The sequence below is a fragment of the Rhinolophus ferrumequinum genome, chromosome 13 (assembly GCF_004115265.2).
Source record: "Rhinolophus ferrumequinum isolate MPI-CBG mRhiFer1 chromosome 13, mRhiFer1_v1.p, whole genome shotgun sequence".
In the NCBI taxonomy this organism is placed as follows: Eukaryota; Metazoa; Chordata; class Mammalia; order Chiroptera; family Rhinolophidae; genus Rhinolophus; species Rhinolophus ferrumequinum.
This window is the reverse complement of record NC_046296.1, coordinates 41,631,406-41,657,395: the sequence shown is the minus strand read 5'-3', so window position 1 is coordinate 41,657,395 and position 25,990 is coordinate 41,631,406. Positions and strand designations below refer to the sequence as shown.

The window sequence follows — 25,990 nt, the reverse complement described above, 5'->3', positions numbered from 1 at the left end:
CCAACTGAGCTAACTGGCCACCCCACCCACTACTTTAACATAAACGGTTGCAGTGCCTGGGTCTTGCTGCACAACAGAAAATATTTTGTCTAAGCAGCAGTTTGGAGAAAGTGCCTTCCGTGAATGTCAAAAAAGACGTATTGTTTTCCTCAGCCCAGGAAGTACGTTAAATTCATCTGGAGAGCTTTAGAAAAACACTTATGTCAGGGGACACTTGACCGCATCTCTGGGGCAAGCCTGGTTTTAAAGTGACCCAGGTGAATCTAGTGTGCAGCTGGGTTGACAGTTACTGTTTCACCAGCTCTGCACCCCACAGCAGGTTGAGTTCACAAAACGGTTTTCACCACCAGGATTTCGCAACCTGACGAAGCCCTGTTTTGTGTCCTGCCTTACCAAATGCATCTCACAGTCTAGATCAACACGGGGTACTACTTATGTCTGTTTCTATGAGTGCTTGTTGTCTGCAGGACCCAAAAAACTGAAGTTAGTTCTTTGATGGGGTTCTTCAGTCTGAGATTCAGCAATCCTCTTCTCTAAAAGATAACCTTTCTATTTGCAATTTCAATTTTGTTCGCTTTGGGTTTCTATCTTTCTTAGAAAGCCAAGTGTTCCAGTGAAAGAATCAAGTCTCCGTTTTAATGGCACCGTCTTATTTTTCATAAATTAGATGATTTTTGCAAGCTCTTATCAATTGGAGTTTTTACCAGCCATCTTTGTTTGGAAAGTCTTTGGATTTTTCCTATCACTACAGTCATTTTAGTCACCCAAGTATGTGTGATGGATTCTAAACATCCAATTTGATTTCATTCTTGAAATTAACTTGCTTTTCTTCTTTAGAGCAAGCATATTTCTAGACTTCAAACAAATGGCTTGATGGCTGGATTCAACTGGAAGGACAGTACTTCCTGCTGTGCAATATGCTGGTTCAGTGGAGAAATAATTCCCAAGTTGGGAATTCAAGGACCAATAAAATGTCAAAAACAATGTGGTGGCCTGGTATAAGGTGCCAACTTTTTATGTTGTAAAGATGTTAAAAACCTATGATCTATTATCATTTCCTGAAAGAAAGGCTCTCTTAACACCAAAAAAAAAAAAAAAAGTAAATTCTTAGTGTCATTAAAAGGACAATTCTTTAAAGAAATTTGGCTTTAAGAAAAATTTGTTATAATGTCATTTTGCTATGGTTTTACTGTGAAAACATCACCAGGAACCAGCATTGGGGAACTGCAGCTTTGGAGAAGTTAATGAGAATTTCCTGAGGTTGCTATGTTTGGATAGTATGATTACCCTGAACAGATATTTCCTAGGGAGAAACTGAAGGGACTTTGCTGAGTGCCTCAGGACCCTGATGGTGTGAGGAAGCAGTGGCCCATCTGATCACACGGTCCCCTCTGATCATCTCTGATGTATTCTTTTAGCAGCTCTTGGTTCTCTGGGAAGTTGCACCTTTTAGTGTTACGTGTGCAACCTGAACAGTGATTGCTAAATTAACTGAATTTCAAAGCTGCCACTCCCTAACCAACCAAGGTAGGGCGCTACCATCAACCAGGCTGCTGAAAGAGGATTTAAAAGCAGCACGTACCTTGAGCAGGGACAGCGTCATATTTCCAGTTTTATTATTTAGGGAAGTCTGTCTCCTCCCCAGAGAAGGCACGTAGCCCCAAAGGGCAGGCGTGTGGGTCATTCCTCTTTGATTTTCTAAGCTACTCATAAGGGTTTGTTAAAATTTCTTTTCAAAATATCAACATAATCTTAAAGGATACATGTTAATCTAAATAGCTTTAATGAGGGCATTCTGGAAAAAAAAAAAGCGGATGATATCATTACCACATAATTATGGATACGGCTGAGTTTCACCAGAAGAGCATTTAATCTAGGTGAATTTAACTCTAAGTACCCAGCAAAGAGCGAGAAAGTGAGAGGCTGGAAAATAATGAAAAGAGAGCGGAGCTTCACCTGGCATTCCAATCGCTGAACATATTCCCAGAAGGGTGGTTGTGCTCCTACCTGAGGCCAGTGATTCTCAAAGTTTAGCACGCACACCTCCAGAGCTCCGGATTCAGGAGATCTAGGAGCAGGTCCTGAAGAAATCACATCTCTAACAAATTCCAGGTGATGCTGATGTAGCTGATCCAGGGGACCACACTTGGAGAACTGTGACCTCAGACCGTCTGAGATCATCCATGCCTCTCACAGTGTAAACATCTTGCCATGCTGAAGTCGTGTAATTCTAGTATGACGGGCCTGGTTTGTGTGGACCATGGCCCGTCATCATAAGTCAGCCCCTCCATCTAGTGCTCCAAGAGCTCCTGAATGTTACGTACTTCTTGGCCTTCACAGTTATGTCACGAGTCAAAATAGCCTGTTTTTGTGCTGAACTGGCCAAAATAAAAGGGGCAAGAGGGAATGAGTGGACAGGTCCAAAGAGACAGCATTTTCTTGGCCTCAACAGAGATGGTTATGGGAGAAGAAAAAGTCAGTCATCACAGCAAACAGTTGGAAACAGTTATCGGTACCCACGAAGCGGAAAGGATCTGCCTCAGGAATGAAAAGGCCAACCAAACAGAAAAAAACATGGTTTCACTGTTATCGAGTAAGTCACTTATTGGGGATACTGTGTAAAGGGCAAAACTGATTGTACCACGATGGTGGTCACTTGCCACTGAGGCTCAGGAGAAGGTTCTTTATTCTGACTGACTTTGCTTCTCCCTCTGCCTCAAATGAATGAATGAATGAATGAATGAATGAATGAATGAACAAATTTCTCTTTCATAGACTGTAAAGGTTCTGAATTCTCTGATACGACCCGGACAAGAAAAGTTTGCAAATGTAATTGCTCTGACGTTTCCTCCCCTCTCTCTCCCAGAATCTCTACCCTCCTTAAAAGAGTAGGGGGTGAGAAAATATGAAGCAGATTTCACTTTTAATGCATAGTGAGGTGGTCAACAGCTTTTTCTATTTCAAAGAATTGTAGCACTGGTCAGAGAGATCTATAATCTGATCCAACCAAAGGTCTTATCTGAAACAGTTGATCAACTGGTTCTAAAAATAATCACAGATGATAATTTGTACACTCTGTGAATGTTAATGTCCTGTTATGCAATTTCTCAGTAAAAAATTATATTTGGCAAAAAAAAGGAAACCATAGGAACTACAACAACAACAACAAAATCAACTGATTTAATAAATCTTGGCTTCTCCTTATCGAAGGGAAATTCCATTCTTCTATTTAATCTTCTGCCCCTCCCAGTAAACTGTAATCCTGACCCTAGGGGCCCCTCCAGTCACAAACATGTAGAATGACGTGCTGGAAGGCCCTGAAGACTAACTTGGTTTCTAGAAGCACTCAGAGCTGGTTGTTTATTTCTTGCCTACTTTTGTTTCCAGGTCTCTGAACCCCTTCATGCCCTGCTTACACAGGTGTGACCCCCACTCCTTTGAAACACATTCCCTGCTTCCCTTGCTCCCAGCATATTCTCAAAGGCATGTGTTTTTAAGCACACAATTCCTTTTCTGCTGCTGAAAAAGGAGGAAGAGAAGGATGAGCTTCTCAGAATATAATTTGAAGACTATCTTGTCAACCCATAAAATAAAAACACAATTCCTTCAGAGAGCTCATCAGGCACTGGATGGAACCAACAGCTTTTACCTCTTGCTTCCACCCACCATCCCATTCTGCCTCTGCCCAAACAGGGAGGAAACTGGGAAATACTTGTGGATAAACACATGACAACCCAAAGACATGAACCTAAAATTTCTTCCAAGCATATACTGCTTCTGGTTCTTCATCAGTGAACTGCCCCTAAGGACAAGATAAGGAAATCAGAAATTTCTTTATCATCACAGCTTAGACATCCCTGTTTAATTTAACTAACCTTATCCCCACAAAGGACCTGGGGCTTCTCTTCCACCCATAGGCAATGAGACACTGGATAAAACCAATTTGAGAGGAGGTAGGTGGCTGGGAAGAGTCCTTTAAAGAACTGGGGCTTACCTCTGTTATCTCACCTGTAATAAGAGAGCCTAGAGCCACCTATCTCAGTCCCTTACCAGCACTACAGTTTACAGTTCTGGGAGAAACAGACGCTAAGACTGAAGAGGTCCCTGGCACCACTGCACTGCAGACCACCACCTGTAGGAATGATGCAGCAAAGTGCAGGTCACAGCTGGCAAATACAACAGAATCCGGGCGCGTTGGGAATGCTTTTTTTTTTTTTCCAATCATCACGTTGTAATCTGCCCTCCGAAGAGGAACAGGTAAGGATTATCCTACCTGACATGGGAATGCTTTTTAATGTGAAGTCCAGCCCCAACAGGGAGGGAAGAGTTCAGTAAATTCTGCCAGATGAGCAATGGCGGTGAACCTGGGAGTAAGTGTGCCTGGCCGTGGGACCAGCAGAAGCTCTGTCTCCTCCTCTGGATGTGATGAACATTCATTTCTTTGTTCTTGTGATCAATTTTACCTCCTGAGAGCTGCTTTTCTTTCAGTGTTGGATTTTCCCTTTCTTGTAGCATGACTTTTCAAGAAGTTTTCACTACTTTTTCCATGTGACCTTCTCCCCAATCCTCTGACAGTATTATTCCCATTTCATAGTTGAGAAACCAAGAGTTTTCTTTATTTTTATTTTATTAAATTTACTGGGGTGACAATGGTTAGTAAAATTACATAGGTTTCAAGTGTACAATTCTATAATACATCATCTATATATCACAATGTGTGCTCACCACCCAGAGTCAGTTCTCCTTCCATCACCTTATATTGGGCCCCCTTTACCCTCATCTACCATCCCCCCTACTACCCTCTAGTAACCACTAAACTCTTGTCTGAGTCTATGAGTTTTTGTTTCTTTATTTGTTTGTCTTATTCCTTTGTTGCTTTCAGTTTTATATCCCACATATTAGTGAAGTCATATGGTTCTCGACGTTTTCTGTCTGGTTAATTTCGCTTAGCATAATAATGTCAAGATCCATCTATGTTGTTGCAAATGGCACTATTTCAGATAAATTTGCATTAACTAAAGGCTCCTCTTTAGGTTGGATCCACCATGACAAAGCTTAAAAGCAACTCTTGGAAGAATTGTGATTTGAATATCTAAGGACATAATATTATAATGGCAGTACTTATTCCTCAAATTGACCTACAGATTTACAATAATATCTATCAAAATCCTAGCTGGTATTTCTTTTCTTTTTTCAGAAATTGACAAGCCAACTCTAAAATCTGTATGAAAATGAAAGAGACCCTGCCACAACGTTCTTGAAAAAGAAGAACAAAGTTGGAGGACTCACATATCCTGATTTCAAAAGTTATTATAAAGCAATAATAATCAAGACAGTGTGGTCCTGGCATAAAGACAGACATATAGATCAGTGGACTAGAATTGAGAATTTAGAAATAAATCTATGTATTTATGGTCAAGGACTTTTTGACAAGGGTGCCAAAACAATTCAGTGGGGAAAGGATAAGTCTTTTCAACAAATGGAAACTGTACCTCACACCAAATACAAAAATTAACTCAAAATGGATCAAAACCTAAATATTAACAGATAAAAGTATAAAACTTGTAAGAAGAAAACATGGGTACAAATCTTTGTGACCTTGGATTAGGCAATAGTTTCTTAGCTATAATATCAAAAGCACAAGCAGCAAAAGATAAAAATAGATAAATTGGAATTCATCCAAATAAAAACTTCCATACATCAACGAACATTATCAAGAAAGTGGAATGACAACCTACAGATGGGAGAAAATATTTGCACATTGTATATCTGATAAGGGATTAAATCCAGAATATATAAGCAGGTCTTACAACTCAAGAATAAAAAGACAAACCACCCAATTTAAAAATGGACAAAGGATCTTGAATAGACATTTCTCTAAAGAAGATGTACAAATGGCCAATTAGCACTAGAAAAGATCTCAATATAATTAGTTTTTGGGGAAATGTAAATCAAAAGCACAACCAAATACTACTTTATACCTATTAAGATAACTAAAAGAAATAAAAAAGATGGACAATAAGTGCTGTCAAGGATGTGGAGAAATTAGAAACCTCACAACTTTCTGGTGGGCATGTAAAACGGTGCAGTCTGTTTGGAAACAGTTTGGCAATTCCTCAAAAAGTTACACTTAGAGATGGTGTTTGTGCCAGCAATTCTATTCCAAAGTAAATACACAAGAGAATTGAAAACATATGTCCCCACAAAAAATTGTCCATGAATCGTCATAGCTGCATTATTCATAAAAGCCAAAAAGTGGCAACTACCCAAATGTCCGTCAACTGATGAATGAATCAACAAAATGTGGTATATCTATATAACAGAATGTTATTCAGCCATAAAAAAGAATAGACTGCTGATTCATTCTACAACATGGATGAACCTTGAAAACACTATGATAAATGAAAGATTCCAGACACAAGAGGCCACGTGTCGTATGATTCCATTCATATGAAATGTCTAGGAAAAGCTTTCAAAAACAACTTGCTTAATAACTAATTTAATTGACATGGGCCACTAGTTTCAGATCATCTGTGTGGAGGTGGGCTGGAGTGCAGCAAGATAGAAACACATAGAAAACCTGAAATCCTATGTGCTCTGAAAGCCCAGTTGCTCATTTGAACAGTATTTCACTCTTGGGGTGGAAATGCAGGTAAGGAGGTTTCATGACAGATCCAGACACTCAGCCCAACTCCCACACTATTATGAAAGAGGCTCTTAATTTTGGTGATGGAAATGGGCTGTGGACCAGGAGCCAGAGAAGTCTGACTATTTCACTAACCAGCTGTGTGACCTTGGGCAAGTCGCTGAATCGCTACAGTTTCCACTCTACCTACTGATTAAATGGTCTCTGAACTTCAAAATTCTAAGGATTGTGGGCCTAGGTACTCAGCAGCAGGTTGGAATTAACGAGGGATAAGCACTACATGAACCTCGCAATCTAATAAGACATCCTGTATTAATCTGACTTCCAAAAGGCAACTAGGAATCATCCGCTCGTCTTAGGAGCCCACTGTTCCCTGGGAAAGACACTTTTGGCAAAAGTGACGGTTCAGATGACAGTTCAGTGTTTTGGTGAAAAGCAACTGATTTATTGACAACAAAGTGTGCTTTTTTTCCTTGAAATTTCATAGCTGCAGGCCCAGAAATACAAAGTCCCCAGAAGACTCTAAAAATATGTTCTCAATTCCCTTTTATCTCCCACTCAGAGCTGAGAGAACAGCACCAAATGTGTCATATTAAACACATCTGCATCCAACATCGATAAAAGTGCATGACCGAGGGAACAGATAAGAATTGTTTTCAATTTGTTCAGATGGGATTGGTTAAATTTAACCTAATTAGACCAAATAATCAAAGCAGGTGTTTGTAAGTTGCCAATGTGTTCATTCTCTGTAATTGTTTGACTGTATTTCCCAGGAACTTAGGTAAAGGAAGTTAGTATGTCATAAAAATCATTGACCTTACTTTATTCATGTCACACATATATTATTCATGTTCTAGGCACTACAAATACAAGGCATTGTTGAATAGTCCTCACAGATTTTACCACTTAACCATCATCAACATCCAAGCTGGCCTCTGGGAGGGCTTCCATTACCTAACTTCCATTATATAAATACAAGCAGTAATAAATGAGAGTCTGTCTTCTAATCTTACACCGATCTACAAAGCACACTGACTTGGCATTTAGACTATTTAGGAATTCTGCCTTCATGCTTACAAGCTGGTCACTTTTAAGGCATTTAGAAGAAAAATAATAACAATAATAAAAGTTACATTCCAGTTAAAACAAAATGTTTATTGCACTTGGCAAAATGATGAGATCCGAACTATAAATCCCAAGTAACAAAGAAACCACAAGATGCAGTCACCAGCAGCTTGGTATTGGGCAGTGTTTCATGCAGTGGCCGTAGGTCCACTTTCCAAAGGAAAAAGGGCAGGTGACTGCCCGGGAGCTGTCAAGCTTTCTCTTTCTAGTAACTGCTCCAGTCCTGGGTACACTCTCATATAATTGCACACACGCTTAGGATGGGAGACAGAAACACAGGCAAGAAAGACCCCAGCAAAGCATGTATTCTGGAAGCTCCTGTAAAGGGGATCCCTCTCTGAGGCCTGGGGGTTCTGAAGGAAGGGCAGAAGCCTGGGAAGTTGAATAAACAAAGAGGGTTCTAGGGTACCTCTCTCTGAGACAGTGAGTGGTTTTCCTGACTCTGCCTGATTGTGCTGTGGGGCTATGGTGTAGAGGCTGGAGAACTCAGGCTCTGCTATCTTACTACACACGACATTAGGTAGTTCTCGCTGTACCTCAGTTTCCTCATGTCTAAAATGAAGGACCACTAGTACCTCCTTCATGAAAGCATGTCAAATGCTTGGCAGAGTTAAGTGCTCAATAAATGTTGGTTATGATCATTGTGGTCCCTACAAGGAAGATGACATTGAAAATGTTTCCTGAAAACGAGAGTATGATGGGCATCCTATAGACATTTCAGGAGTCGGGAAACAGCCTTTTGAAATCACTTACATGATGTGGAACAGGATGGACAAATCCTTCTCCACTTAAAACATTTCTAAGAAATTATTATTATGTCATTTCTTCTTTGGGATTAACTAACCCTCCTCAAGATTTGTATTTCAATATACTATCCATACATATAATTAGAAAGAACCAGGTTGCAGAAAATTAGTGAAACAGAGACTAGGAAAGAAAAACCCCTCATAAACCCACCAACAGAACTTAAGTTGAAAGTCAGAAAGTGCAAATAGGTAAGAGATTTGTTTAAATACTTCGTAAAAGAAAACGTTCAATTCAATAGTTGTGAAAAAAACACAAATTTAAGGGGTCTGGGCATAAAAGAGAAATAGAAAGTCCATCTCTCAGAATAAAGAGGGTAAATATTTAGTCAAGTCTCAGATAATATTTCAGTAAATAGATATTTCAATGGAAAATTTCCAACCCGAGAGCAAATAATTTAAGACGGGTTTAAAATGAGAACGAAAGCTCTCCATTTCCATGTCTCTGCCCAGGCCTGTGACAACCTGAGTTCTTGTGGCAGTTAGGCTTTCCCTTCCTCATTCCCCTAACTCTAACCGGAGACTATAATTTTCTTTCCTGCAGGAAACTGATATACACTAATGATGACAGCTGGGTTCAGAAGAGGAAAAAGAATACAGGGGACAGAGAGTCCTGGTGGGTTTAAATCACTTTAAAACTCAAAACAAAACCCCCAGATCTGGAATTTTTAAAACCTAGTTAATGGCTGAGAAAACCTCAAATGATTGGGAAGTACTAAGATAAAAGTTTGAATTACAAAAAAACACATCATTATCTTAAGCTTTTCTAATCATCTCCTTTGCCTTTCTCCTTCACTGTGTTTCTCCTTGTTTATGCCCCCAGCCCTTCAATGTGGTTCTAAGACATTTCAGAGGTAGGATTAGCCTTCCCTCCAAGGTCACTTACAGAATAGTATTTGAGAAGAGATGGACAGATCTTCCTCCATCCAAAAAAGTTTCCCTGAAATTGACATTACTTCATTTCTTTGGGAATAATGAATGTCCTTGAAGATTCATATTTAGATATATTTACTCTTGAAATACATATATACATACACACATATGAATAAAACAGAATTATGTTGTGTAAAATGGAAAATAATAATAAGAAACCCCCCTATAACCACACCATTCTATTTATTTATTTATTTTAAGGAGGGCGTGGCTCACAGTGGCCCATGCGGGGATCGAACCGGCAACCTTGGTGTTATTAGCACCACACACCATCCTAAAATAACTCCTTATAGCATTGTCCTGGTCCACCACTCCCCATCCCCCACCTTTTAAACCCCCAATGCTGATTATCACAACGCCTGGACAAATCTCCTTGACATTCTGTGAATGAATTTTCAGTTCCATTATTCTTTTTCAGTGACAACAGGAACATAGCTTCATATGGGTCCTAAGAATCCTGTGTGGATGCAGGCACAGAAAGAAATGTCACCTTGTGTGAGAACCACCCGGGCCCACTCTCTGTCTCCTTTGGAGCCCACTCCAATAATCTCCTTTGTCTCCAGGGGTAAGTCCAAACTCCTCAGACTTCAGCCGATGAGGCCCCCATGACTGAGCTCCTGGCTCCCCAGCCTCACTTCTCGTCACACTTGTCTGGCCTTGAACCCAACACTCCGTCACCTGTCCGAGCTCTCTGAAGGCTGTTCTGACTTATGCCTCTGTGGCTCTGGCTGTGCTCCTTTCTCTGTCTGTAATGCCCACCTCCACCTTGCCCATCTGGTGAATCTCTGCTCATCCTCAAAACTCGGCTCAACCACTTCCCCTGCTATGAAGCCTTTCCTGCCCTCCCAAGTAGAAATGACTTTTTAGTGCCTTAAATGTATTTCATATACACTTCCTTCATAGCATCTGTAATCCTGTATTGCACCTACTTATAAGCCCAAGACATATTCATGTATATCTCCAGATAGAGGTGTTCAACGTGTCTGATGCTAGCATGTCATGTCTGATGAATAAACAACAACAAAAAATGATTCCTTTCTGGATCAGTCAGGGGGACTGGCGCATCCCCAGTCATGTGGTTTCCAAAGTGGATTCCTGACATTTTTGTCAGGTATGCTATGCTGCAGTGTTTTCCTAAGAAAGCAGGCATTTCTTTTTTCCTGAAGATATTTAAGAATATGAGAATTGTGAATGTAAAGGGTAGAGCACAATTCTGCTGGGCTGCAGGGGATTAGAGTAGATGCATGGTTTCCAACTAATGATAATGATGGTAGTAATATTAATGGTAGCTTATATTTTGAGCCCTTATTCAGTGCCATGCAAAGCATATTCTTTACATGGGGCTTTACATGTATTAGTTGACAACCACTCTAAGATACAGATCCTATTATTAACCCTATCTACAATTAAGAAAAGGTGTCTCAAAAAGGTTAAATGACTTGCCAGAGCTCACAGAGCTAGTAAATGACAGACCTGGGAAGCAAACCCAGGGATCTGGCTTCCGAGCCTATTTGGTATACTCCTTACTCTGAGCTTTGTAAGTCAATAATAGAGGTAGATCTATACATATTTATAAACATATACCCATGATATACACATCTTATTTGAATTCAGAAATGAATTTACATCGGTTGATACGTGAATTTAAATAAGACTTATATCTTGATGACAACTGTTTCTATTCTAAAAACTGAGGAAAACTCTGCATTTCAATCAGTTAATAACAAACCCAGTTAATGAGGGCCTGCTACATGCTTAGCTGGGGGACAAAGAATCTAAAGCATGATCTATTCTTTCAAGGTACAGACAAGGTAAAACTAATAATACCATGACGTTATTTTGAAATCATATTGAAAGCTACACATCTAAGTAAGTGATCACCTTCCTTGGTGATATAGCTATTGCTCAAACTGCCTTTGGAAATAATTTATCAAATACATAAGAATAGTTTTCATTAGTTTAAGCTCACAGTTTATTTTTATCCTAAACAGTGCTATCCATCTTAATCACCATTGTATTTGGCATTTGGTTAGTTCTAAAATCTAATTCATCTTCAAAGGAGGAAAATTTGTTACCATTATTTGTGTGGATGTATCATATGAATACATTCATTCATACAGATAGACATAGATGCATACACATACACATATAGCCTGTGGTTTATGAGGGCAATTCCCAAAGGACCGGACAAAATCAGTACAATAGGAATATAATCTGCACCATATATGTAATTTTCATTTTCTAGTAGCCACATTTTTAAAAGTAAAAAGAAATAAGTGAAGCTAATTTTAATAATACATTTATTTAATCTAGTATATAAAAATATGACCATTCTGACATGTAATCAATATAAAACCTTGAGAAATTTTACTTTTTTTTTCATGCTAAGTCTTTGAAATCTGGTGTGCATTTTATTCTTACAGAACATTTCAATGTGGAAGAACCAAATCTCAATTGTTCAAGAGCCACATGTCGCTAGTGGCTGCCATACTGGACAGTGCAAAATAAAATATTTAGAGCAATGACGGTTATACTAGAGTAAAAGTGTCCCATCCTCCTCATAGTACGCTGCAAAGTAAAGACTTGAAGAGGAATAATACATCGATGCAAGTGAAATACCACTGAGTAATAAATGATACGTTTTGATCCCATTTAATTGGGGGTGTAAACTCTAAATAATGTAAGAGTTTGGAGGAAAGGATGATTCAAAATGGCCAAAGTCATCGTCATGGAGGAGTCAGTAAAGGACAGGCAGCTGGAGATGAGGAGAGGGTATTTTATAACATTCAAGGGTTAACGCTTCCAGATAAGCAAAAATGGCACTAAATAAGCCAAGAAAAACTTAGTTCAAATAAACTAATGATTACCATCAACTGCACAACTCTGATAGGATCCCACTGATGGGACTTGTGAATAGTGAGCAACTCTTTCCTGGCCAAGGCCCTTTAGACCCTCAGCAGAGAGGTATTATAAAGCTGTATGGAATGTGGAACCGAAATACAAAAATCGTGGAAACCCATAACAGCTTACATCTGGTAACATGTGATTTATAATCTCTGGACCCCAGTGAGCTCAAGTGCAAAGTAAAGTGGATACAACCCTGAGGTCTCTTATAGGTAGGGTGACCTATAATTTATTGTGCAAACCTGGACACTTTCAAAAGTAAAAGGGAGTACTATTAATAATTATGCTGAGACAAGAGGCATAAACTAGGACTGTTTTACAGCTATAAAACTATATGATCCTATTCTACCAAACGGATACAACAGCTACCCCTATGCAGGGATGCAGAGCTGATGAAAGTCCAGGCATGTTCTTATTACCTCTGCATGGCCACAGGGGCTTCGTGGGCTAATACGCATTGATCCGGGTGAGGCCGTTTCGCACCTCCCCCTCAAAGCATCTTAAATTGGTTTGAATTTGGGAACAGGGTTCCATATGGGCAGAGCTGAGCTCTGACAGCCTGAATATATTTACTGAAGACAACAAATCATTGACAGACTAAATTTAACAGAGGAAAGACCTGGCCTGCTTGTACTCAGAATCTGACTTTGTAATTGTAGCCTCCTTTAGACAGGCCTAATCAATTAGAAGAGGCTGATTTTAACCAGTTGTAGGCTCATTACCCTGCATTCCAGTTTGTGTTGACGAAAATCAGTTTCAGTCTGTGGCCTGGAACTCATGTACAGCACTTCCTGCGGCCTCTTATATAAACACATCAAAAAAATTTTTTATTTGGAGTTACCCTTCTCCCTTTTAAGAAAACCACTTTGTGAATCATGATTAAAATAGAACTGTTGCATGTGGATCTGGGGCCCATACCAGGAAACATATATGACCAAGGAACACATATAAAGGGAGAGCTTAAGATAGCAAGGAGTGGATTTGAGACAGTCTCAAATATCCAGGCTCCAGCATTAAGTGAGTCTAGTTCAGTTATCTCCACAGAATGGAACAGAAAAAACTCTCATATTGAAAATGACAACCTTTCAAAGAAAACTCATGAAACAGGAAAGAGCCACGGTCTTAGAAACACAGAGGATATCTGAGTACAGTCCACAGTCTTCCCTGAACGACCAAATAGAAAATAAACAGGAAACTTCCAACCAAACAAGGACAAGTTTCCTTGAGAAGCCTCTCTGAGAGAACCATATATATAGCACTATGTTTAATTTTGATGTGTGGTTAGTCTTAACAAAAGTAGGTGGGGAAGTGTGTGGTAGAGCCACTCAAAACCCCACCTACATTTCAAAAACCTGTAATGACTCCAAAATATGATATAACTATGAATCATACCTGGCTGGTTGCCTTTTGTGGGTTTGTCAAGGCAGCGAGTCAACAGGAAGAGAATATCAATATATACAGCTCTGGTCACCAAACATGGATTTTGCCTAGAAAGGGAAAGAACAGAAAATAAATGGATCTTTTCTCTCCCTGAGGCCTGGGTCACAGAAAAGATAAAATGGGTATTTTCTACCAGGCATGTCATGAGGCTTAGGGAGTTACAGCAAATGCTTTTAAAAAAGATAATCACCAATGGCGAGAACACAGTAAATCAAGTGAGAATATGAAATCCTACAGCACGTGGTGAAGGCCAGGGCTAAGAGTGTACAAAACAGATAAAACTCTACACCCTGGTTCCAAATAAAATAAACTGAAACAAACAAAAACCAATATCCTATCCCAGTTATTTGAAAATCAGGAGACAGTTTAGAGGGAGGACTATATTCTATTATTTTCTTCTTAAGTGAACAAATTTAGGGGGAAAATCATCGGTCATGAGTATCACCGATTTAGCATTTTGGAGAAGGAGATCTGCATTCACCTATGACAAACCATACCTGTGGACTTAAAGTAACCAGCTGAAAAACAAACACACAAAAGCATTAACAAACACTGGGGCAGACATTCGTTTCCCAATAAATGGAATTTTTTCTTCTCTCAATAAATGGAGCACGTTCATTTTACTCTTTGACCCACATGCTGGAAAAAGTTAGTGGCTTGCATTTAGGGGTCTAGATAAAAAAGAAAGAACGAAGACTTTCTTTTAAGAACAGCACTGAAAGTCCCTGGCTCTGAGCCTCAGTTCATCCTGACCATGCAAAGAGCCTAACCCTCCTTGGAGTACTAATAATTCAGCACAAGTAGTAAAAACAGTAGGGACAGATCTGGGTTTGAATCCTGGCTTTGCCATTCATTATCTCTGTGACCTGAATCAGAATTCTGACCTATACAGAGGGAACCCCAATCACCTCTGTGAGTTACTGAGAGCACTCAGTGTGGCACAGCAAAATAGGACCACCCATCTCGGTGCCTGGCCATGGCAGAGGCTCCCTAAGTGTTCATTCCCTGCCCTTCTTTGCCTCCAGCATAAGATGAGGGAATGGCACAGCGTTCTGGCTAGTGGATTTGCATTTACATGATACCTAAACCCGTCCTTCTCATTCCCTGTAAGTGAACAGTTTACCATTTCCCTGAAGTTTATTCCCAGTCTATCCTGAATGGCACACATCCAAGGCTAGCATGTTCTAGCATGAAAAGCAAATCAGACACTTTTAATTTAAAACAAAACTGTCTTGTTTCAAGGTTCTCTGTTGCTGACCTGTCCCGCTCACTGGCTTCACCTACAGTATCTGCTTGCTCCCTGGCTCCCACCTTGCTGTAACTCCTACTCTATATGTATACCTCATGTTTGGCCTAATTTCATACCTGCACCTGGTTATCTTTTAAAAATTAGTTTTTAAAAATAGGTAACACATGCATATGGCATAAGAATAATTCAAACAATACACTGTACAAGAGGGCATGTAGTGAAAATTAAGTTCCTTTTCTATGCCCCCACCTATAGTCTGTTCCCTGAGGCAACCATTATTCCTACTTTCTAGTATATCCTTCCAGGCACATTCTATTCATTTATAAGCATCTATCTAGAGCTACCCACTGGTTTCTTTTTACATACACTAGTGGTTTACTATATATAGTAAGTCCTAACTTAACATTGTCAATAGGTTCTGTGACTTTAAGTGAAAGGACAAATAAGGAAACAAATTTGACCACAGGCTAATTGACATAAACATCTCATCAACATTATAATGAAATGATGTTAAACGAAACAACATTATCTGAGGACTTGCTGTACTAAGTTCTGAGCATTATGTTGTTTTCACCAATATACTTTGAATATCAGTCTATTAACAACAGAGAGATTTGTCTCCTGTTTTTAATAGACTGATATCCAAACTATTTCATTTCATGGATGTAAACTGTTTCATTTCATGGATGTACCAATCCCCTATTGAAATAATTCAGATTAAGACACTTTGCTGAAAACAATGCTGTAATAAATATGTATGCACATCGGTTTTGTGCATATAAATGAGTACTCAGAGAGAATTTCCTGGAAGCTGAATAAAGCTTCCGGAATCAAGACATTTGCACATTTAAAATTTTGGTTGCTTTTTACAAGACGCTGTCCAAAGAGACTGTACCAATTTCACCAACAGTGTGTAAGAATTATAGTTTCCCCACAATCTGGCAAACACAGTGCATTATTAAACTCTTGATTTCTGCCAAGATGATAAATGAAAAATAATATCTCATTGTTTTAAATCACAATTATTTTATTATAAGTGAGATTGAACAACACTTCATATGCTTTTCAAAAAAGATACTTGAATTTCCTTTCTGTAAGCTGTATTCAAATCTTATACATGTCCATTATGTTGTTATATAATATAACAACACGTCCATTATGTTGTTAGTCTTTTTCTTATTGATTTGTAGGAACTCTTTGTATATTAAAGAAATCTGTTCTTTTTCACATGTGTTACGAATATGTTTTTGCAGTTTATCATTTGTCTTTTAACTTTATAATTTTATTTTGCAATTCAAAAATGTTTAGTTTTATGCAGTCAAATATATTAATTTTTTATTTATGTCTCCTGGGTTTTATGTCACACTAACCCTTCTCCAAGATTTTATACATATATGTAAATTTTTCACCATATTTTCTTCTAGGGCTTTACAGTTCCTTTTTTTTTTTTTTTAAGTAATTGCGGTTTTTGCAATTATTTTTAACCTTTTATTTTATTTATTTATTTTTTTTTAAGGAGGGCGCAGCTCATAGTGGCCCATGTGGGGATCGAATCGGCAACCTTGGTGTTACTAGCACTATGCTCTAACCAACTGAGCTAAATGGCCAGCCCCCATTTTTGTTGTTGTTGTTGTTTAAAACTTTCATCTATTTGAAAAATTTCCCTCCAATCTTGCCCCTATCTTTTGTCTCTATACAGTTTTCCCTACGTCTCTCAATCATAACTTCCTGTCTTTACTCTTCTACTCACTATGAAAGCCCACAGTCGATGAAAACTTCTTCAATGATATTGTTTACAATTCTAGCATTTCCACTGTTTAACAGGTTGCACTTCCTCTTGCCAAAGAAAAGGTCACTCAAGAAAGAAAGTGAGAAAACCCAGTGATGGTTAATGAATCATCAGACATTTAGCACAGGGCTGAGTAAATGGCCTGCAGATGGTAGATGGAATAGCTCCTGAGCTTTGAGTTAGGTGCTAGGAGGAAATGCACAGGAGATGATTTGTGGTCTTAGAGAATGTCGTCTAGTTATGGGGACAAAAATGAAGTCAAACTTTGGGACAGGAGTTAAGCAGTTAAGAAAAAGAATATATCAGTGTATACTGGAGAAATATAAAGGGTATATGAAGATGTAATTCCACCTGAGCCATGAAAAATGGGAAGAATTTAGACAAAATTGACAAGGAAGGGCAACAGAGTTGGGAAGGAATTAGTCTGGCTTGTCTAGGGACCTGGGGAGACCAGATTGAGACGATAAGAGAATGTATTGGAAAGGTAGGAACAAGAGCAAGGCCAGCCAGGCTTTCAGGAGATGGGATACTCTGTGCTAACTGGGTGCTTCTTGGTGCAAAAACATACTGCCTGCTCCCATGTGACCTCATAGAGTATCTTCTCATGCTGGATATTTTTCTGTTGGTGGAACCATAAGGGGAAGTTTTGGGGGAACTGGTTTGATTTTCAAGTCTGAAGAGGAGCCTAGTTTCCATGAGATTTTTAGCTAAGTTAATATGTATTTTTTAAATTTCTAAATGAATATAGGAAAGGTTGGCAATCTGGAAAGCCCCCAGCCAGGCTGAAGTGCTCTGCATCTTCTCTTGACCTGGTACAGGCTGGAGACCCTGCTATCCTCGTGGAACACTTCAGGGACCACTCTGACTGCCCCCGTAACTGTGACACTCTAGGCCAAGTCTGAGGTAGTCAACGACATCATGGGAGGCTCCCTCAAATGCTGCTGCTTTCGATTCCAGGAAAAAGAGAGGATCTGGATCACAGACGAGTCCCTCCATGGCTTCTCCTCCGAGACTGAGTCAGAGAGAAATTCTGGCATGCAGCCCACCGTTCATGGCTCCACCCGTGAGCACACCACAGACACAGCCACAGCCATATAACATCCCTGTCTGGACTCAGAGTTGGGCTTCACTCTGAACTGGCTTCTAAGTCAGGAAAATAATTTTTTTCTCTTTCTTTTTCTCTCTCACTATTACTTGGTGTTTGTTCTGACTTGGAAATGGTACACTGTGAGTTCAGGGTGAGCCAGAGGTTTGTTCTCAGTCTGTCAAGCCACTTTGATGATGGGAATAGAATCCTGGGAAGAGCAAGCCAGCTGGACAGGAAACCAAGCCACAGGGTTTTGGTGGGCTCGGGGCTTTTTTCTACCCCCAGATGGAAAAACCCTGGCATGGGCCATGGTATAATGAAGATTTAGAGTGTTTGAAAAAATCTGAAGTGGTCAGGGTCTAACAGATGGGCTGAAAACAGCATAACAGTGGCTTTAGGAGGAGTAGCAGGAATCAGGTACGAGGAGGACTAAGTGTACACATATAAAATGAAACAAAGGACTTGTTAGGAATCTTGTTTTCGCCCACCTTTTTAAATCATTTGTCCCTTGACAAATATCTGCCCAAGAACCTGATTAATACGTTTTTGCCTTGGGAAATCTCTGAACTTCAGCAAACCTCCTGCCCTCTCTCCTGGAAACTGGGGGGAGGCAGAGGCAGGGCAGAGAGTAGAGCTTCCCAGACACGTCCACAATGGCCCTAGTGTCTAGAGGACAGCAGGAGCTCTTGGGAAATCTGTGATAAATTATTCACTTCTCCTGTCCTTTCTGGAATCCCAGTGGCTGCAGAGATCTTTCACTGAGGCCCATTCATTCAGAAAACATTTACTAAGAGGTACTGAGAGCCAGGAATAGTGCCAGTGTGTGGAAATATGAAATGATTCAGGGACACTGTCACTGCCCTCAAGGAACTTAGAGTCCTGAATAATGTTTTTCAAACTGTAGGTTATGACCCATTTTGCTGGTTATGAAATCAACCAGTGGATGGTGACCAGTGTAAGAGAAAGAAAGGACGGAAGAGAGGGAAGGAGGGAGGGTAGGGAGGAAGGAAAAGGAAGGAGTGAGTGAGCTAGGGAAGGGAGGGAGGAGAAAAATATAATCAGAGAGCATCAAAGTAATAAAGGTAGCATTGTTTCCTTTACTTGTAAAGTCCTGGCCCAGAATGAACTTACTTTTAATCAACTATCTTTGATGTAAGATGTAAAAAATTTATGAAAAATGCAATAATTTTAAGTAAAAATACTGGTTGATTTGTTCTAACAGGAGTTAGAAGAAATTTTTTTCTTTTCAGGTAATAAGCCACCCTACTTTATACTGAATGGTTTCAATAAGGTTATGCTTGGTATCCAAAATGATGGTGGGTATGTTGAAAGAGAACATTCCTGAAATTAAATATGCTAAATCTTGAGTAAATTCCTCCTCGGTTGTATCTTTTTTTAGACTGTTCATACCTTATATAGACAATATTAAAATTTCAAACTGTGCAAGATTTCATGTGTGTGTATACATATACACATACAGTACACACAGCACACAGATACACATTAGGTCCCACGTAAAATGTATTTTTTTGTTGTGAGTGGCTGTCAAACTTGAAAGCCACTAGTTTAGTAGAAGAAACATACAACAAATCATACTAGAGGATGATGGGAGGGGTTGACAAAGTGAAAATTAAAGATGGTGGAAGAGCCAACTGTTCAGTGTACCTGGGTGAGTCAGGAAGTCAGCTGGCAGAGAGCTGGAGAATGAGGAAGAGTCTGGGATACACACCAGGTGCAGAGTGACCCTGGCAGGGGAAGTGCAGCCTGTCCAAAGACGTGGGTACATGACATGTTTGGAGAATAACAAGAAGTACAAAGGGAACATGAGAGGAAATGATAGATGAGTGACGAGCCCCAAATAGGTGACCTTTAAGAGTTTCAAAAACTCCAAAGGGTTGAAGTCCCCAGTGGGACCCCATAGGCCCAATCCCCTCTGGAGAGCTGGGATCCTCACTCACTAGTGTGAAGCCTTGGTGGGCTCCCTGGAAGGGCCAGACAGTTCACTTTGGACATACTAAACTCTTCCAGGAGAATGCACTGTCATCTTCAGAGGGCTGCTAACGGATGTCCTGGCTTTAGGCTGCTAGTGTCTATTAAGATCTCCAAGTCAAGAGACCGTATCTGAACTTCAACAGAGTCAGGGTCTGAGGTCACTTCAGTCCCCAGAGAACTACTTACCCAGAGTCCTGATTAGATTCATGGCATGACTTTATTATCTAGAAACATTTCCTGAGCACCATGAGGGATATCCTACTTGGGACAGAAAAGGAGGGTGAGGACAAAGTTCTGGCTTTGCAGAGCTTATGGTCTTATTATATGTGTGTGTGATGGTGGGGGAGGGGTATATATGGAGAAAAACAAAATACACAAAAAGCAAGAGGGAATGCCATTGAGGAGGGATCTAGAGACATGGAAAGATTTGGCCAGTGAAAGAAAAGAAGGAATTCTCTAGGCAGGAGAGTTCATTGGAGCAAAGATACAAAGGTGGTAACCTGTTCGCCACATTCAGGGAAGAATGCAGCTCAGAAAATCAAATAGGTGCAGCTGACAGGCTTGGTGGCTTAGGATGATCCTGGTCTCGAGTCCTAGCAGGGGCTCATCACAACCCACTGCATGCTCTTCCTCTAATCTTGGCTCCTACCCAGGCCCACTCCTACCCAGGCCTGCTCCTACCCAGACCTCCTCTGTCCTCAACCAGAGTGAGCAAAAAAGCGCTTGCAGCTTCTTACCATAGAGCCAGCAGTGGAGTTAATGAAGCTGTTATCCTGGGGACCACCCCCAGGCCCCAGATAGACTGGGAAGAAGAGAACCAGAAAAAGAGAGGGAAAGTGAGTGGGGAATAAGGGGAGAGAAGGCAGGTGAGAAATGGGGTGAAGGGGGGAAGAGAAACATAAGGAGTGAGGGAGAGTGGCAGTCAAGGGAGAGGGGAAAATAGTCTATAACATGTTCCCACATCCTGCCATGATGCCCCCACTTGACAATGTCCAGCCACCACGCATCCTTTATTTAAAACTCACTTCAAAGTCTATCCTGTAGGAAACCTTCCCTGACTAACCATCAGAAAACAGCCTCTGAGGACAAACTGAATGGCTGACTTGACACAGGATATTTGGTTGACCTTCCTTTGGTCCCCCAGAGATCCCAGAGGTGGCCATCTTTGTAGTCCTAGGCAGTTCAAGTCTCTACAATGGTAACTGTCTGCAGACCAGACGCAACTTCTCCTTACACTCGGTTATAAAGGAAGAGCTGCTGCGGTTAGGAGCCAGGAGGTACCTCTTTGATGTAGGCCACATGAAGTCACATAAATGTGGAAGTGTAAATTAAATAAAAAGAACCCCTTTCTCCCTTCTGATTTCCATTTTTACCACAGCCCCCAGCCAAGCAACCATCATATGGCATTCTTAGAGAAACAATAGGGGATTTGTTTAAACCAAGATGCCAAATGGTCATGAATTGCAGAATATACATTTTTAAACAAGCTATTTTCCCCCACTCTAACATTCAGAATTTAGATCGGCACGCGGGGCCAGCTGGCAGCAGCATGCAGGGCCTGGCTGGCTACTCGGGACTGCTCGTTTACCTTGCCCTCCCCTGGGGGGGGTGGTAACGGCAGAACTGCGTTTTTATATTATGCTCCAGTTTCTATCCAGCCTTTCTTGGTCTGGAGCTTTGCAAGTGTTTATACTCATACCCCACATATATAAGCTGCCCCGTAGCCCTCCTACTTGGATTTTCCTTTTAAAGTGAAGCCATCTTCGTGCCCTGCTCTGGTGGTTGACCAGTTTATGGGGAATTCTTACTGAGCTGCCATGCACACAAAGCAAGAGAAACATGAGCTGTGAGTCTGTCCAGGAAGGAACCAAATGTCCCAGCCATGCCCTACTGAGCACAGGGGCTTTCCCTGGAAAAGCAGTTTTTGTTCTTGGGATGGAAACAGAGGGCCTTAGCCATTTTACCAGGGTCCCGAGTAGGAACTCAGCACGGCCTAGGCAGTCTGCAGAAGGCACTGGAGCACTTCTTAGGTCTGGGTTGAAGCCACCGCCACCTCTGCTTCCCTGGGAACGCCACTGCTTGAGAGGAGCCCATGACCCCAATGCCAAGGCTTTGCCTTTTCTCTCCGTTCAGGCTCACCTGCCTTCTCAGAGGGCCCCCAGGGAGCCTCCCACACCCCAGAGGCCTTCATATTTTTCCATCTTTCTATGAGGCATCTTTTTCTCATTAATGTACTAACACTCAAGTTATGTGCAGAGAATGAGGAAAAAGAGACCTTGTGTGGGGCTTGGGATTTGTTCAAAGCCTGGGGAAACCGTTTTAGAGGGTGTATGTTTTTTATTCTTTTTATGAGAGATGCATGTTTCCCCCCCTCTGTGACTTGTTTAAAAGCAAAGTTTAATATGCTGCCAGAGAAATTGCTGGTTAATAACTTAATAAGCTATGTGCTAGGAATTATGGGAGAAAAGTAGTATCCAAGAGAACTTTTATTGTACAGTTTAGGGCTTGGAGGATATATAGCTTCAGTTATTACATAAAATGTTAACAGAAGTCCCCTTTCTTTTTAAACCTTACTTTCTCCCTAGGATTACAGAAAAGGATAAATAAGTGATGTGAATGGAAACTTCTAGAAGCTGCATGAGAAGTCTGTATGTGGATCCCAAGGTGAGAATTTCTAACAGCGCAGTCAACAGAACTGTGCTAATGTAAACTTGGCAAAATACACACTTGGAAATTAGCGCTGGCAATAATAGTAATAATGATAATAATATCAACTAAACTTTACTAAAAGTTTTATCTTTAAGAAAGATTCCTGTTTTATCTTTGTAACATTCTTAAGACAGAAGAAAAATATTATTACTTTTAAAAGGCATCATTGTTCCCATCTTTACAAATCCACAAAGCAGCTCATATAGCTCAAGTGACCTACCAAAGATCAGGGCAAAAACCAAGAATAGAATCAAGGTCTTCTAGACAAATTGTATCTGTGTGTCCCAAACACACTCAGATGAAAAGTGAGACACTCTGCCAAACAATCGGAGTATTTTGGTTTGTGGCCACACGCTCTGGTGTTGTGTCCTCGCGGCCAGTCTGGTGAAATGCGAGGCTCCCAGCACAGCTGTTTCCGTGAGGGCCAACATAAAGGCCTATTTTCAACACGGGCCGATTATGTTGAGAAAGACTTAATGATCTGACAATAGATATTCCTATGTTTGCTTCACTCTTTTATACTTTCACCCCCATTACTTACCATATCCTTCCCTGCCCTCATCTATTTCACACCGTCATTTTTGAGCTTCCCACTTGACAGATAAAAACTAAAGATCCCTCAAATTACAGGCCACCCAAATAGCTGAGCAGGAACCAGAACTCAGACTTGCTAACTCGACCTCTCCTCAACATCAGGGAGGTGTATTCACAGGCAAGAGGCTTTTCCCTTCACTGAGTGCCTCTCAAAGTGACCCTCCCTCTCGCCACCCGGAGAGGGTCCCTGCTGGCCCAGGGTGACAGCCCTGGAATAAACTCCTGCAGTTGCGTGGGAAGGGGTTATTTTCAGAGGCCTACAGGCCAGTCCATTGGCCAACAAAGCCTGGGCATCACTGGTAGCAGGGGGGCAGGAAGGACAGTGCGGCTTTGGAGGGTCTCTCTGAAAGCTGCTTCCTTTGCCCATTCATATAAGACCAACCCCCATGGCCCACAAGCCCTCCTGGAGGCAGCCTAAAGCCTGGCCACTCAGGGCAAACGTACCAGGTCTGAATCAGTTCAGGAGGAGGGTGGAGAAGCAGGAGGCCATGCTAGGCCTAAAGACGCCCTTCCGCCAGGTCTCCGTGCTGCCTGAAAGCCTGCCCTCATTGCTGCCGACCTTAGTTTAAAGGTACTGTCTCCAGTAGATCACTGCTGAAAAACAGTTGTATGACCCAGGAGAATAAACTTATTTATATGTTAGAACTTAGTGTTAGCATGATTTATTGGTCAGATCAGCCAGCTCAGAGTGGATTTCTGAGGAAAGGGGATCTAGAAAGCTAAGTAACGATGGCAAGAAGGTCTAGAGCACGAGGAGGGCAGTGCTGGAGAGAGTGCCCCGGGCAGCCCAAGGGCACAGTGTTGCAGTATTTTCTATGAGGATGATCAGGCTGCAGTAGGGGAAGAAAGTGGTTCAAGAGGCAAAAAACAAATTTGCTATTTACCTTCCTAATTTGGGCCATCTCCAGAGCCAGCCACATCTGTCAAGTAGGAAGAAATCACCTGCCCTCTTGTGTTTATTTCCTTGTCTACAAATACTGGTTTGGATTAGATCCTTGTTTGAAATAGGGAGTCAGAGTGCTCCTTTTAGTCTCTTTTGGGGCTCCCAATGCGGGTGGGCCTCCAGGCCCCCATCCCAGCTTGCACCATATTTCCCAATTCTTCTACCTTCAACATCTTGAACTTCCACTTACGCTTCTGTTTGAAGAAAGGATTCCATTGGATTAGATGATCTCCAAATTCCCTTTCCTGCTATAAATTCTGTGGTTCTATGGTCCTTTTAGCAATATTGAAAAGATGCACCACGCAGCACCTCTATTCCCATTACTGGTTGCCCAGGCCAAAAACAAGGGCTTCCAGGTGACAGACAGACAGTTGGTGGGTTGCTAGTAGGGAACTTTTGGTGACCCCCCAGGAAGGGCTGGAAATTTTGCTGATGAGATGGAGAGGCTGGAAAGATTTACTACACTCTGCAGTGTGTCTCACGTGCTGGGAGACAGCAGCTTATACCCCAGCGTGAGCTTGGGCTTACTGCCTGCCTTTTAACTCTTGGATCAAATCCAAATTCCTCTGGCTGACATTTAAGGCCTGCCACAACTGGTCTCTTATCCAATCTTGTACTGCTGTCCAAAACATACCAGGTCTTCTTCAGCTCTATCCCCTCACTGGCCCACAATATAGCACATGCATTCTCTACAGGGTGACACTGCACGCGTTGTCCACCATCTTGAAATGCTCTTTCCCACCACTTCTGGTGTTTGTAAATCACATCCATGCCCTGAGACCCATCTCAAATACCTACCTTTCCTAGAAAGCCTTCCCTGACGACCCAAATCCACATTCTTTTCTGAATTCTTGTGCTTACTGTATGTGCTACAGAATTAGAACTTCTATATGAACGTCACAGTTGGTCGTTTCACATGGATAAGCTTTCTTTTCCACTAGATTGGACCATCACTAAACTCTGATAACAGAGACTCTACTATACATGACGAAAATGGTTCCTATAAGCTGAGCACTGTACTAAGAGTCCTGCCTTTGTACTTAGGCAATGAGACCTTCACAATTTATTTAGCTACACCGGCTCTATACCAGTATGACCACACTCATTCTCCCAAGAAAATTAACCTTTCTAACAGTTAAATCTCACCAAGTGTTTAAAAACTCCCTCCTCCTAGAAGAGTTCCTTGAGATTCCACCCCCCACAAGCTGGCTCCTATAACATACTCTGACCTCATTCCAGCGTTTACCAATTCTTACTTATTTATAGTTTATTAAATCCATACCTTATTTACTTGGTTTTTGAAATAGGGACGGTATCATTCATCTCTCTGTTTCCCACTGTGCCTACTACACTGCTTTGTACTGTTTGTGAATCTGAATTGGCTTGAATTCATTGGAAATGGCTCCAAGAAGGTAACCAAAGTGTTGATTTATCCAAAAGATGTTATAAGCTAAAGGAAGAAAACAACCCACTCTATCAGAGTTTTACCTAATATTATGAAATGTATTGAGGACACGTAAGCCTGCAATTCCCTTACAAGCTAGGCAATGACAACATTGCCCAAATCTCCAACAGTAATACCCCAGTAAGCCAACAGCTACAAGTGGAGCAAGAGCTATTTCTGAGCCCTTTATCAAACGAATTACCACCTCCAGGTTAGATTTCCAGATATCTATATTCAAAAATAGAAAGCATCAGCAGTTGGGGATTGAATTCTTAATGTACAGTTGCATAAAAGGACTATTTTTATGTTTTACTGCAGTATGAAGTAACTTT

The 25,990-nt window shown here is 41.0% G+C and overlaps 1 protein-coding gene and 1 non-coding gene across 4 annotated transcripts in view; both read right to left on the bottom strand.

The window, feature by feature from the left end:
• Positions 1–25,990, bottom strand: part of THADA (THADA armadillo repeat containing) — a 291,641-nt gene that overhangs the window by 52,077 nt on the left and 213,574 nt on the right. For all 3 annotated transcript variants that reach the window (XM_033125139.1, XM_033125141.1, XM_033125140.1), the window contains exon 31: positions 13,804–13,898. In XM_033125139.1, coding sequence (XP_032981030.1) covers positions 13,804–13,898 — 95 coding nt within the window. The remainder of the gene's footprint in view (positions 1–13,803; positions 13,899–25,990) is intronic.
• On the bottom strand, positions 4,178–4,280 carry LOC117033508 (U8 small nucleolar RNA). Its single transcript, XR_004424900.1, has one exon. It is a non-coding gene; the product is annotated as a U8 small nucleolar RNA (small nucleolar RNA).